The sequence below is a fragment of the Bombus pascuorum genome, chromosome 13 (genome assembly GCF_905332965.1).
Source record: "Bombus pascuorum chromosome 13, iyBomPasc1.1, whole genome shotgun sequence".
Classification (NCBI taxonomy): Eukaryota; Metazoa; Arthropoda; class Insecta; order Hymenoptera; family Apidae; genus Bombus; species Bombus pascuorum.
In genome coordinates, this window is record NC_083500.1 from 10,999,908 (window position 1) to 11,013,339 (window position 13,432).

General features: G+C 33.5%; 1 protein-coding gene across 5 annotated transcripts in view; it reads left to right on the forward strand.

The window, feature by feature from the left end:
* LOC132913252 (metabotropic glutamate receptor 7-like) overlaps nucleotides 1–13,432 on the forward strand; it is a 43,514-nt gene that overhangs the window by 12,396 nt on the left and 17,686 nt on the right. For 4 of the 5 annotated variants that reach the window (XR_009659347.1, XM_060971437.1, XM_060971440.1 and 1 more), the window contains one exon: nucleotides 11,650–11,833. Coding sequence is in view for 4 of the 5 variants with exons in the window: in XM_060971437.1 (XP_060827420.1) it covers nucleotides 11,684–11,833 (150 nt within the window). In the remaining variant the exon portion in view is untranslated. Of the gene's footprint in view, nucleotides 1–10,615; nucleotides 10,948–11,649; nucleotides 11,834–13,432 lie in introns of those variants that run through there. The other variant, XM_060971438.1, reaches the window with a different exon arrangement.

The following is a 13,432-nucleotide window of genomic DNA, read 5'->3' on the forward strand; positions in this document are numbered from 1 at the left end:
GTATTTCTTTTACTCTTTCGGCTGGCTACTCTTCTAATTTTTGCACTAATATTGTCCCAGCTATGCGATGTCGATGCAAAGAAATCTCATCTCTCGAACTTGAAGCACGATATATCATCCGCAAAAGAACCATTAGACCGGTCTAGGACGTAATCTACAAGGTGATCTTTCAGACTCTTAGAAGAATGCTTTTGAACAGATATAAACCTTGTGCTAGGTATTCTTCAGTTTTTGCGTGCGATGATAACGCATCTCATTAGTGCCACATTTAACGACTGGAAAAGATCTGAAAGTCTTCGCACAGCTGTTACAAAATTCATAATTCCGCCATCCCATAGTCGTGCAGCCAGAAAATTCCAGTAATTAAAGAAACATTTGGAACAGAATATTTTCACTTACTAAAATCTTTCCGTGGGGAAAATTTCGCAATGCGTTTTCAAAGGGACAAATGACATGGTCAGTATCCGCGGTGATTAAAGTATAACGTGATCAGGTCAGTAAAAATATAAGGAACCTCGGCAAATATTTATTTTGTATTTCAAAAATTTAAAAAATATATTTTTAATAAACATATATCATGTCTGTATGATATTAGTTAGTTATCGAGAACTGTTATTGATAGATGCGTATTTTTATCCGTGAGAAATTAAAAGGTGCAAAAATGCATAGAACGTACGTGCATGTGCGTAATATATATGCAAAAATATATAGAATAAAAATGTACAATATTCAAAATATTATTTAGTAGGTAAACATAACGCTTGCATGGATTCCGCTTTTTTACATATGTTTCGCGAAAGCACAAATTTACATATGTGTATGTACATATATTGTATATATGTCATATAAGAGATGTTTCCATTATTTTGTCCAATACCTGTATATCATCAATTCATTTATGAACTGCGTTAAACTCCGCAACATGTAATTGATGTACTCGCTCGAACGCGAAACGACTGCCCAAAAACAATATCGTCCGATTATCTTTTCCTCAACTTTTGTCCAACTTGATATACTTATTTTAAATACGATGAAATATTTTCGTATTTGCGCGGCATGAAAAATATTGATATCGAAATAATCATCGAGTTTTCAATAACGTTACTCGCGAAACAAGTGAAAAAAATCAATTTATGGAGAAAAGGTAATTGTGTAAAAAGTGGTTCCATATGAGAATAAAAGTGGAATCGCAGTTTGCACAGGCGTGGATGTTATTGCGAGAAAACTCGCGCCACAGGATGATATAGTTAGTTAAACAGAGGAAAATTTTCCTTTGTAACTTCTCTTAGAACAGAGATACCAATAGTTTGGCCCAGTTATTACAATCACTTTGTGTACGTGCGTATCTAATCAGATATAATGAAATCTAATTGTAAGCACGATTTTCATTTACGGAAACATACCATATCGATTATCTATATTCGGAACATAACGAAAGTCGAACAACTGCAGCAAACAGTTGTTTCAACTTTTCATGCTACATAAAGTTAAGCTAGGCTAGAAGTTATGAACAATACATCTTTGTCTAGCCATTGACTAATATTCATTGTGCGAGAAAGAATGCCAGTGAATAAGTTAACAAACCAGGTGGCTTTCAGAGCAAACATTTTCCACGTACATTTTGCAACAATCGTTTTAATAATTATTTAGTCTTTGAACATGTTATCAGTACTCGGTGCAACAGTATCGTAGTAATACATAGTATGTATACATAGCATACATAGTATGTAAGACGTATAATAATAATAGTTAGTGATAATAATACAATTCTTGCGTAATATATAGTAGCATATTTGATGATAAAAGAAATAAAATTCTACGGTTTCAACGAAGCAATTATTCGAAAACATTTTATTATATAATTTATTATTGCACGTACTATCGATATTATTAGAGGGAAAAAATCTCACTGAAGTACATCATACGTGACAAGTATAGATGCGTTCGATATTTTTAAAAAATCAATTTCTCTGCAAATGACCCCTTTGATAAAAAATTTCTGTTGCATTTTCGATTAATTTTTTTGAAGAGACTAATTTTGTTCTGTCATAGCTCTCGTTCCAATTAATGTTCGCTGCGTTATTACACAGTAAAATTGCATTCCTCTTTTATGGAGAACAGCTTAGATTTCATTTCATCGTATACACATTTTCTCTTCGTGTAAATATGTTTTACTACACGTCTCGATATCTCCTTGATGTTTCATTCATGAGATTTTAATTTTATTTCTGTTGCTTTTTTTACTATCCTCTTTTCTAATTTTGCTACCTGTAAACCATTTTCCACCTGCTCGTAGAACAAGTATAAGTCGGTTTTTCCTAAGTAATATCGCGATTTACGTTTGTGATACCATAATTCCGAATGATAATAAATTAGGCATAAGAATGAAATATTTTAATTACGATGGACGAAACATTTTTCTTACAACTTTAATGTCTTTACAATGTAATGAAATTTACGATGGCACGATGTTTAGAATAGACCAAAATCTTTTCAATATCGTAATTTTATTTCTTCAGATAAAAACCTGAACCTCCACGTCGTAGATTCTCAACCTGTGACGTTCCAAACTTGAGGAAATAACAAAATGTTTTCTGGGAGATCGTCGTGATTATTTTATTTTCGACTTGTTCCGGAAATTCCGGAAACATAGAATTATTTATCGCACTTTTATTAAAATACTGGAATTCTATGACGAAAACATCTCGTATTTTTAGCTAAAAAGGAAAAATTCAGAATTGATTAGTTAAAAGGGTTTCGTTTTCCAACTAGATAAAGAATATTGAATGTCAGCTAGGATATTCAATTCCATTCATTTTATATATCGAATATGACACACGCTTACTATCATTTATTCTACTTTTTATAAAATCCTCCAGTGGGAAAAAAATTGGATAGTCTAAAGCTACTTGAAGGAATCTATTATTGAAGATGACAAAGAGTTTCTCAAAAAGAAGCTCGTGCGGCTATTCTATAGGCAGCGGAGTATCATCAAAGAAACTAGCAGATATTATTCGACATTGTGTCTCAATTTTTCTTAAATTTCAAACAATCCGACAGCTGTAATTATTTTTATAGAAAGTTCAAGACGACTTCCAACAGCTTTTTATCGTAATATTCCACCAATGGTTCTAATCAATACGCAACATTATAGATGAATTGAAGATTCTCAACATCGTATTGACAATAATATATTGATCGTCTAGGGGGTCTTCTAGCCACGATAATGTTGAAAACCTCAAATATTGACAATAATATCGTCAATAATATTGATCGTCTGAACGCTCCTTCTATTAAAAGCGTCTTTTTAGCAGAGTATGGTCATACGTTATTTTTCCGGAAAATGTTGTTGCTTTGAAAAAGATTGAGAAACACTGGAATACGTGGACAACAATGCATATCTGGACTAGCGGACTTCTTAATTAACGTTGACCGGCACATGAACGCACGGCACACCTGACTTTGATGGACAGGCGAGCATGCAGGACGCCGACAGCATTAGCAGGAGATGCCCTCGAAATTTCGCGATTCTTCTGCAGCGGACAGCATATTTGCCCACTTATTTAAATTTCAGACAAAGACACCCGTAAAGACGAATGGATGAAGTGTAGCCGAGCGAGATAATTAGAAAACGGAACATTTTTTCTCCTTGAACTTTTAATAATTCGTACACGAAGGAATTTAAAGCCGTGAAACAGAGTAAAGCAGTATGAGCAGTGCGAGGAAACAGTACGCGTAGAGTTACGTACTTACACAATTTCCCAGCTAGATTAAATCTCGTATACATATACGTGTATTTGAAATATGTTCATCTAGAAGAATTTTAACTAATACCAACGAAATATCCTTATTAAATCAACAAAAATTTTGATTTAAAATTACAAAGTATCAATTCAACCTATCATAGGATTAGAATTATTATTCATATTTTTATCTGTAGTATTTCCTCCCAGTTTCCCCTCGCAATTTCAACTAATTCTGTATTGTTTCGATAGGTGAATTTATTCGCGTGATATTTTAGTTTCCACCATAAATTCGCATTCGGATTTAGGTTTGCGAATTAAAGTTAATTTGGGTTTAGTCTGAAACTTTTACGTTTCTAGAACACAATTTTTGTTGCGTTGTTTCAAACGAAACATCCGTCCATCTAATAAACGTAATTGACTTCTGTCGAAGAAGTACCGATATACCAAACTATTCGTAATTCAGTTATGCTTGATAATCAGAATTATCTAATCACGTTCTTACAACAGGGATCATTTATAAGAATAAGGAAAAGACAATGAAAATGGAATATAAAAGAAAAAGAAAATGATTAACGTACTGTCTAAAACGAGCGCTCCGTGGCTGCTTCTGGAATCTCAAGTGATGGGATCAAAGAGACTTAAAGGACAAGCCTTGTTAGCAGTTACCTAAAGTTTGTCAGAAGGGCGGACGTTTTCTGTATTGGAAAAACTATGAAGCAGAGCACCTTTTAACGATGCAGAGCGAAATTGATTTTAAAGTTTCAACTAAACGATAATTCTCAGACTTGCCGCAATGAAAAGCCTCTGAAATTTAATATTTATTATATGCTGTTTATAAATGCTATTCGCCTATATTTTACGTACTTTCGGGATGTTCCACGCAATTTTGAACTTCAAAGTTTAAAGAGTAAGACGCAGCAAGCAATTGTAAAATTGTAAAATATTTTAAGTACCTGCGTATATTCACAATTCTGTAATTCCTTTAAAATGCACGACAATTAAAAATTTCTTAACGCGTTTTTATATCAATAGAAAGTGTAAATCTGAATTTTGTGAACATCATCGACATAAAAGTAGCTCATTCTGTCTACATATGTTTCATCTGTTTTCAATCACGCAGAGAATTGCAATTTGTTTCGATTCCACGAGTTTCGTGGTCTTTTACGCTGTATAGTAAGGATTTCGTGTTTACCGTGGTTTGCTTTAAAGTATCAGAGCAAATATCATTTTTTTATTCTCGCGTTACACTTAGCTTCTTCTAAGAAACTCTATGCTTTCCATTTTAATCTAAAAATATTGGTTGTACGTATTCCTGCTATGGGATACTCTTAAGATGCGACAAAATTCCTTTTCTATCGAAATTGACTGAAATTATGGTAAGTGGCAACGTAGGAAAAGAAATTTAATAAAAGTCCTATTTACGAAAATGAGAGTATAGCGATCTTCTCTCCGCATATATGATACCGTGATCTTCGCCTCTCAACGAACCGAATGAGATGAAAAATAACGAAAGAGAAACGAAACACTACTGTATTTCTCTTCTAAAGCGTTTCTCGCCTCATCCGACTTATTTAGAGAAAATATAAAACACACGTGCTAGTTTATTCCAACTTTTAAACAGTTTTAAAATTTGGAAATTTAAAAACAATTTAAAAGTTTAAAAATTGTTCATATTTGCTACAATAACGAGACAAATATTTTATAAAATATTGATCTTTGGTATCTTGAATATTATGTCCGATGTTAGCTAAATAGCTGCTACCAGATATAGACTTTGTTTGGAAAATTCCAAAATTCAGGATGCACTGAATAGATAGATGGTGATGGATGGTTTGAACAAATTAGGTATTCAAGCATGTAAGATATATGTATAAGCACGATCCATAAAGTAATCCTAAATGTTTATCTTTGATTTAGGGGTTCCAACATTTTCACATTGCATAATCTTTCTAGGCATTATAATAATTTTGCAGAGACAGATAGAAAGAAGAAATTAACATTGAATTATACCTACTGTATAAATATCATAACGAATATTATACTTTGAGTATTTCACATATTTTCTACGCATTAACATTTTATAGAAATATTGATAAAAATTCCTAATCTACTTGTTAATTTTACTTTCTTGAATTTTCCTTTGCCATTGTTCTTGCCACACGATTTTTAACGTAACCTTGAACTTATCAAACAATTTCCAAACCAACTATTTTCACAGTTTTCAATTCTCCTTTCGTCGATACAATTCTAGCTCTATGACGGTAACATTATTGACATTTCCTTTACGTGGATTATTTGCATTTCGACAGATGCCTTTCCTTTGCTCCACTGCCAGCCGAAATCAATAGACGTGTCGATAAATGAAACAAGTGAAAAATGAAACGGCAGTCTGGCCGAATTTTCGTTCACTAGCCACGTTAATGAAACCCATTCAAACTGTGTCGTTCAAATATACAATCTGTTTAATGATGCGGTTCTAACTAATTGTTATTACTCTCAATTAAACTACAATTTGATCGTACGAAAGACAGGAAACAAAATCACTCAGCGACACAAAACTTTCACTCTCGGCATCACCCGAGGAACTAAACTCTTCCACACAACATGCAGCAATCCCAACACATTTTCCTCTTCTTCATTTTACACTCTTTTTCACTCAGTCCAGGCAAACTACGCAGATATTCCCAGGACACATCTATGTACGTACCATCGTGTCCACTCAAAAGCTTGGGCTGCCATGTACTCTTCTTTCACACTTTGCTTTCAAGCGTTTCAGGACAAAGCACGACCACTCGAAATTCAGTTACTCGCCATAAACATTCACACCAAATTCCTTTTTCCACGGTGATCTGACAATCAGGATGAAATTCCCCGATATGATTGTTCTTATTCAGAGTACACGGCTGTGTAGAGGGCTGCAAAACCCGCATTCTCTGTTTTTAGATCACAGGCCACATAGTAAGAGCCACCGCACAACAAGTCTTAGCTCACGTTCATACATATTTCTTATATGATTATTATCGACGATTATTAACCGCGTCTTCGAATATCAGAATGTTAAGGAACGTTCTTGCGGTGTGCAAAAGTTTCTCGTGGCAGTCGGTGGTCGCCTGTCTGTTTGTATAGTTCACGATCTACTGAAATTCCTGGGAAATTCAGCGTGAAGGATATCCGAAGGAACGGCTCGATTAATTTTGTCGCTTTTTCTTTACAAGCTATCGTAGATGTTGGAAGAATTTTTATTTCGCGTCGAGGAATATTCGATCGTTTAACGAGTTTCTTAACGCCGGTTCTCGAAATGATTAAATGCCTTGCACTTCGATCAGATCGTTCGATCCGACAAGCTCTTTTCAACTTTCAAATGCTAGAAAATTGTGAAATTATCTTTCGACCAGTTCTTGGACCATGCGGTAGAAAATGCGTGCGCAGAGTGAAAATAACGTAATTGCGACTCGAGGATATTATTACGCGAGAAAATAGCATAATGGAATGAAATGGAATTGAGAGTATTATATGCCGCTATAACTGATACCAAGTTGCATGCAATCGATGATGATGCGACGTGTCTCTGCAACGCGGAACCGAGAATTATTGATTCAAATTCATAAATCATACACCATACATAGATTACCATTTAATAGTCTGCCGTTGAGTTGCTAGTAATTTATTCTGGTTGTCGGTGTGCATGTTGTGTGTATGTTGAGAGTTGATAAAAGCAAGAATAAACAATTATCAAATAATTGAATCTGCGAGGGGTATTATTAAAGGAAAAATTACATGGCAAATATATTTACGAGACTACACTATTTTCACGAGACATCTTATTTTGTATGTTATGATAAAATACTTCTATATACAAAACACAACGCTGTATTATTCAAATACATTACGCATTTACTTTTTATTATTTTGCTGTAACTGTCCAAATATGCACTCTGATGATTCCGATGTCCTATTTTAATGTTTTAATAAATAATATATAGTACAATCTTTAATTTACACTTTTTAGTGAAACGTTTTGTTTCGAGGTTTTATTACGATATTTTAGTAAAGTAGCAGAGATCAGATGCATTCTTATTTTATAAAATGTATCTCACTTGAAAAAATTAACAAAAGGAAATTTTTGAGAAAAAATGTGACAAGAGAGTGAAACTGTACATATAATTCGTTGAAAGAGAGATTGTATGATTTATGAAAGAAAATATTTTATGTAGTAATTTACTCGTTACAGTGTATAATTTGTACAATTTTATTTAATATAATTTTATTTTAAGCGAACATTACCCGAGCGAGAACTCGCATGCCCTTCGGATATCTCTCATATCACGGAAACCGTGTGACGTTAAAGAAGTGTCCACTGCGTCAACGTTTCGTTGGCGACTGCAGATTTAACATCGAAATAACTACTAAATTAGTTTGTAACTTTTATATGTTTTCTCTTTAATTATTTCATTATCGATTTTTAACGACATTAATTTCACAAGTTTGAAGTGTTATAATATAAATATGATAGATAATAGCAATGTATTAATTAACGAATAATTTATAGAGGATGGAAAATTGTATCGATCAGTGTACTCAAAACTACAATTCCATTTTAGGTTTTTTAGTAGAATTGCTTTTATCTCTAATAGTTTGCAAAATATTCCAAGAAAATATATTTTCTATCTCTTTGCGGGCTTTCATTCTCTAAATCTCTTTAAACGTTCTCTAAGGTATTAATTAACGAATAATTTATAGAGGGTGGAAAATTGTATCGATCAGTGTACTCAAAACTACAATTCCATTTTAGGTTTTTTAATAGAATTGCTTTTATCTCTAATAGTTTGCAAAATATTCCAAGAAAATATATTTTCTATCTCTTTGCGGGCTTTCATTTTCTAAATCTCTTTAAACGTTCTCTAAGGTATTAATTAACGAATAATTTATAGAGGGTGGAAAATTGTATCGATCAGTGTACTCATAACTACAATTCCATTTTATGTTTTTTAGTAGAATTGCTTTTATCTCTAATAGTTTGCAAAATATTCCAAGAAAATATATTTTCTATCTCTTTACGGGCTTTCATTCTCTAAATCTCTTTAAACGTTCTCTAAGGTATTAATTAACGAATAATTTATAGAGGGTGGGAAATTGTATCGGTCAGTGTACTCAAAACTACAATTCCATTTTATGTTTTTTAGTAGAATTGCTTTTATCTGTAATAGTTTGCAAAATATTCCAAGAAAATATATTTTCTATCTCTTTGCGGGCTTTCATTCTCTAAATCTCTTTAAACGTTCTCTAAGGTATTAATTAACGAATAATTTATAGAGGGTGGAAAATTGTATCGATCAGTGTACTCATAACTACAATTCCATTTTATGTTTTTTAGTAGAATTGCTTTTATCTCTAATAGTTTGCAAAATATTCCAAGAAAATATATTTTCTATCTCTTTACGGGCTTTCATTCTCTAAATCTCTTTAAACGTTCTCTAAGCTGGTTCCTCTAAATATAGAAAATTATCAGAAAAAAAGTTATGTGGCAAGTTTCGTGAAAATTTGCGCGTCATACTTAGGTAATGTTTCTTGTCGCTGTACAATCCTGAATGAGAGTGTGGGTTATCAGTCAGTTCATAATTTATGATAGGTAATTTTCCGTGATTAACAGTACCTTAGCAATGTGCATCTACATCAATCAAGGGGCCACGTGTTGAGGTGGTCGAATCTACGAGCGAGATTACAACACAGCAACTGGTATTGAACAGGCGACAACGAGGCTGTAATTATTAATATTCGTGTTCCTTCGAAGTGAAAACCTAATATCATACCATTTTCCGATACGCGATACTCTCAATAATGACAGGTATCCGTGCGCGTATTAGAAAGTTTCCCAATTACGGGTTAATTCTCGCTCTGATCAACTCTCTGAAAATACACAGTTGACTTTCTCAATCAGTTTATACTTTCAAAGATCTCATACGCACAACAAAGCATTATGCATGGCATAACACGATGCATAACAGTGAAGTCATCTGTTACCATGCACGCTAAGTCTCACCATGCATTCTCTGAATCGCTCCTGCTTCTTATAACTAGTGCTCTAACATAAATATTCGTTTGATTCTCAACCATTCGTTATCCACGTGAATTCTTAATCCCAGCATATGTTTGGATCATCTCGTTCCCCTTCAATTTACCTACTGTCTTTTGTAAATGCATCCTCTTGTACAACTAACTGTGCAATCTTGTAGCGTTTAATACAATGTTTGTTAGGGTTACAAGGCTGTTGAACTTTGCTACATCTCATAACGCGACGTTATGCTTGAAGCAGCAATCCCAAAATACTTGGGAAAACTGAGTTTACATAACTTTAAGAAGCTGACTGTTTCGAAAGTAGCTGAACGTTGCTTCCCATCAACGCAGTTGAACTTGCAGGTCTTCTGCAGGGATCGACTGTTCCTTGCAAATGTTACTAATTTAATCGAGCGACTGAACCGAACGAGTCTGAACGAAATAGCCGAATGAAACGAATAAATTTATCTTTTTCTTAATTCAGCTTCAAACTTCTAATTAATCCTCTTCTGTTTTCAATCACAGATCAACCAATATCGAGATCTTTCGAACCTTTCCCAATACGTGTGCGAATTATATAGAAACGAATGGCATTTCATTAACAAAACAGAGAATCCAATTAGTATGAAATTGTTGTAATTATGGCATCTGCAATAACAGATAGTCTTTGTCTGGAACAATTTTCTTTACCTGCTTGATTCTAGGATTCTAGGAATTCTAGGATTCTAGGAATATTCAAAGTACCAATTTTTAATAATATTGTCGTATTCTATCAAGTTTTAACAGATTTAATCAAAATATTCTTTTTATTGCAGTTTCGTTCATTTTATTGCACGCGATGGAACCAGTCCATTGAGCAGATAACTGTGACAAACAATATTAATTTCGTAACGAGAGTGAAAATGTAGAAGTCAAGTATTACTACGAATTTAGTAACAAATGCAATTCTAAACTCCTGAGGATCAAAGTATTATAAACCTGGAGACGCGTCGTAACAATTAACGGTCCCATTAAACGCCTGAACACCTGGGGTCTAACTGCTTTCAAACATCCTCATAGCTCGCAGGAACAACAACCCCACGAATTCTGCATTGTATATACTAGCTACTATCCCAGAATGACTCTACAAAGATACTACAACAAATGAGTACAGTCCTAGCATCTAGTCATTTTGTACTTGTGTCGCATCCTAATTTCTAAACCGAGTATTCCATGGTAGCCTATAAAACTCGAAGGAGCAGAAAGACCAATTCGCTAATTTTGAATTTCGTAGAGTCGCATAGAGATTAATGATTCTATTAATAATTTGATTTACCAAATTTGAATTTATATCATTTACTTTTTGTTGAAGTGATCGTCACTTCTGAGGAAACTCTACATCTGGTCTTCGGTTTCTCAAACGCTAAGGTCATCGATAGCGCGTAGACAAAAGAATGCGTCGAGGAAAGACGATAAGCGGTACACGTGCGACGTTGGTTTCGGCAGTTGTTTTGATCTCAGGGTAACGTTGCTAGCGAAAGGATCTGGATCACATTTCGTACTTCACATTTTGTACTTTATTATTCACAATATATATACTTTCAATACCTTACAATTTACCCACGCATTTCTTTAATTCCACATACACCGAATAACCTTAACACTTTTATTCCTATTTCTTTAATATTTATCAAACATTATATAATATTTATTTATTATAAATGTAAATCCACCTTTTATCAAACCTCTGGATAGCAATCTATCTACGAAAATGAAGCAAACGTGTATTTGTATGAGCGTGTTGTGATTAATTCCGCAGAAATTAATTATTTACAATGGAGAAAAGTAATTTTTCAATTTCATGTTGCAGATACTAGGAAAGAATCGGAGCTTCCGCGTACAAGATGAGCGTGGGGAAAATTTTAACATGGATCTTACATTTTATCATGGTAAGCGAGTGCCACGTTCGAAAGGGACGCGACGAGGATGGTTCGAAGCTTATACGTATCAATGGTGATGTAATTCTCGGAGGAATCTTTCCTATGCACGAACAAGTATGTATAATTCTATTGTATTTTCTATAGATAACAAATCGTCTGAAATTGACGTATGAATGTAAAATTCTACGGTACTCGAAGCTTCATTGTGTCACCAAATTTCATTACTAAGTTCGGCGAAAAGGAATTAAGCCACTTACCAACTTCGACTAACTTTAGAAATTACGTAACAGTTTCACTTGCGAAACGAATATTTCGGAAATAAAGAGTATTATTAGCCAACTTTTGTAAGTTATAAGTTATAAGGTGGCAGTATTAATAAATTCTCTTGCGCAATAGACTCATTAAAATGAACAAACCTTATAAATTTTTACGTTTTATCTGTTTTACTTTATCGCATGTACGATACTTTTAATACTTTGAATACACAGTGGTTGAAGTATTATACACATGAACTGCTAACTTTCTACTACGAAATAAAAATTTCCTCCCATCAAAGGGGATCATCTCTATTGGAAATTTAAACACCCTTGTTTTTATATTCCAATATCGAACTATATAGCTTCTACATTTTCATCGTTTGCATCAACGTATATAAATTATTAGTTTCAATATTTAAACATGCCATTTGAAAAATTCTCCATTCCATTAAAACAGAGGGAAGAATAAATGTGAAAATAGATCATACATACATCGTCGCTTCTCTGAATTTTCCTGAAAAACAGTTACGTATGTACGTTGAATGTATAGCTTCTTTTCCTATAAAATAATATCCAAGCAAATTCTGTTACTATACTGACATATTTCATTCATTCTACTTTGTTCCATTAATTTAATTACATATATGTTGTTGTTGTATTATTAACACTAAAATAATACGCATTTTGCCTTATTGTAGTGCTACACAGGATACGTGAAAGCTTCGTTGCATTTACAATACACATTACTACATTATTAAATATCGAAATTAGCATTATCTCTGCAGAGGAAAATTGAACATTTTTAGAAGAGAGTCGTATCAAATGAAACACGAATGCTGAAAAGTTTCAGTGAACAGGAAACAGCGCACGATATTATTGAAAAGGAATATGTATTCCGTGAAACAAATTTTTTAACATCCTTTAAACTCAAAATGCATGGCGCTGAATATTAATAGAAGGAGAAAAGAAGTGCGAGGAATATTCATTTAGATGCTACGTTGTAAACAATCAACTTTTTCAACCGTTTTCTTTCATATTATTCTATGAATTAATTATTATATAATTCGCAACGTTCGTTTCTTATAAATTTCTGTAAAATTGTGACATCGCACGTAGAAGGTAATGGATCGTGGTATTTTTGATCGAAAAATTGTCGAACTGCTAGAACTTGGCGAAGAAAAATCATACAATAATTCGCCTGGATACGTTTTAAAGGAGCAAGTATCTACTTTCACCTCCATAAGTTGATTTCCTTCGAAGATGCTTTCACGCTAGCAAGCGACACGAAAGTCAAGGTGGTTTTTCTCACGAAAATTTTACAGAGTCAAGCTACTCCGTAGAACCAGGATATTCCCTCTCTCCGCCCAAATCATTACGAACGTAAATGTCAAAGTCTGATCTTCATAACGATCTGTCAGAAGCTAATTTAAAATTTGTTTCGCCGTTTTATCGCTTC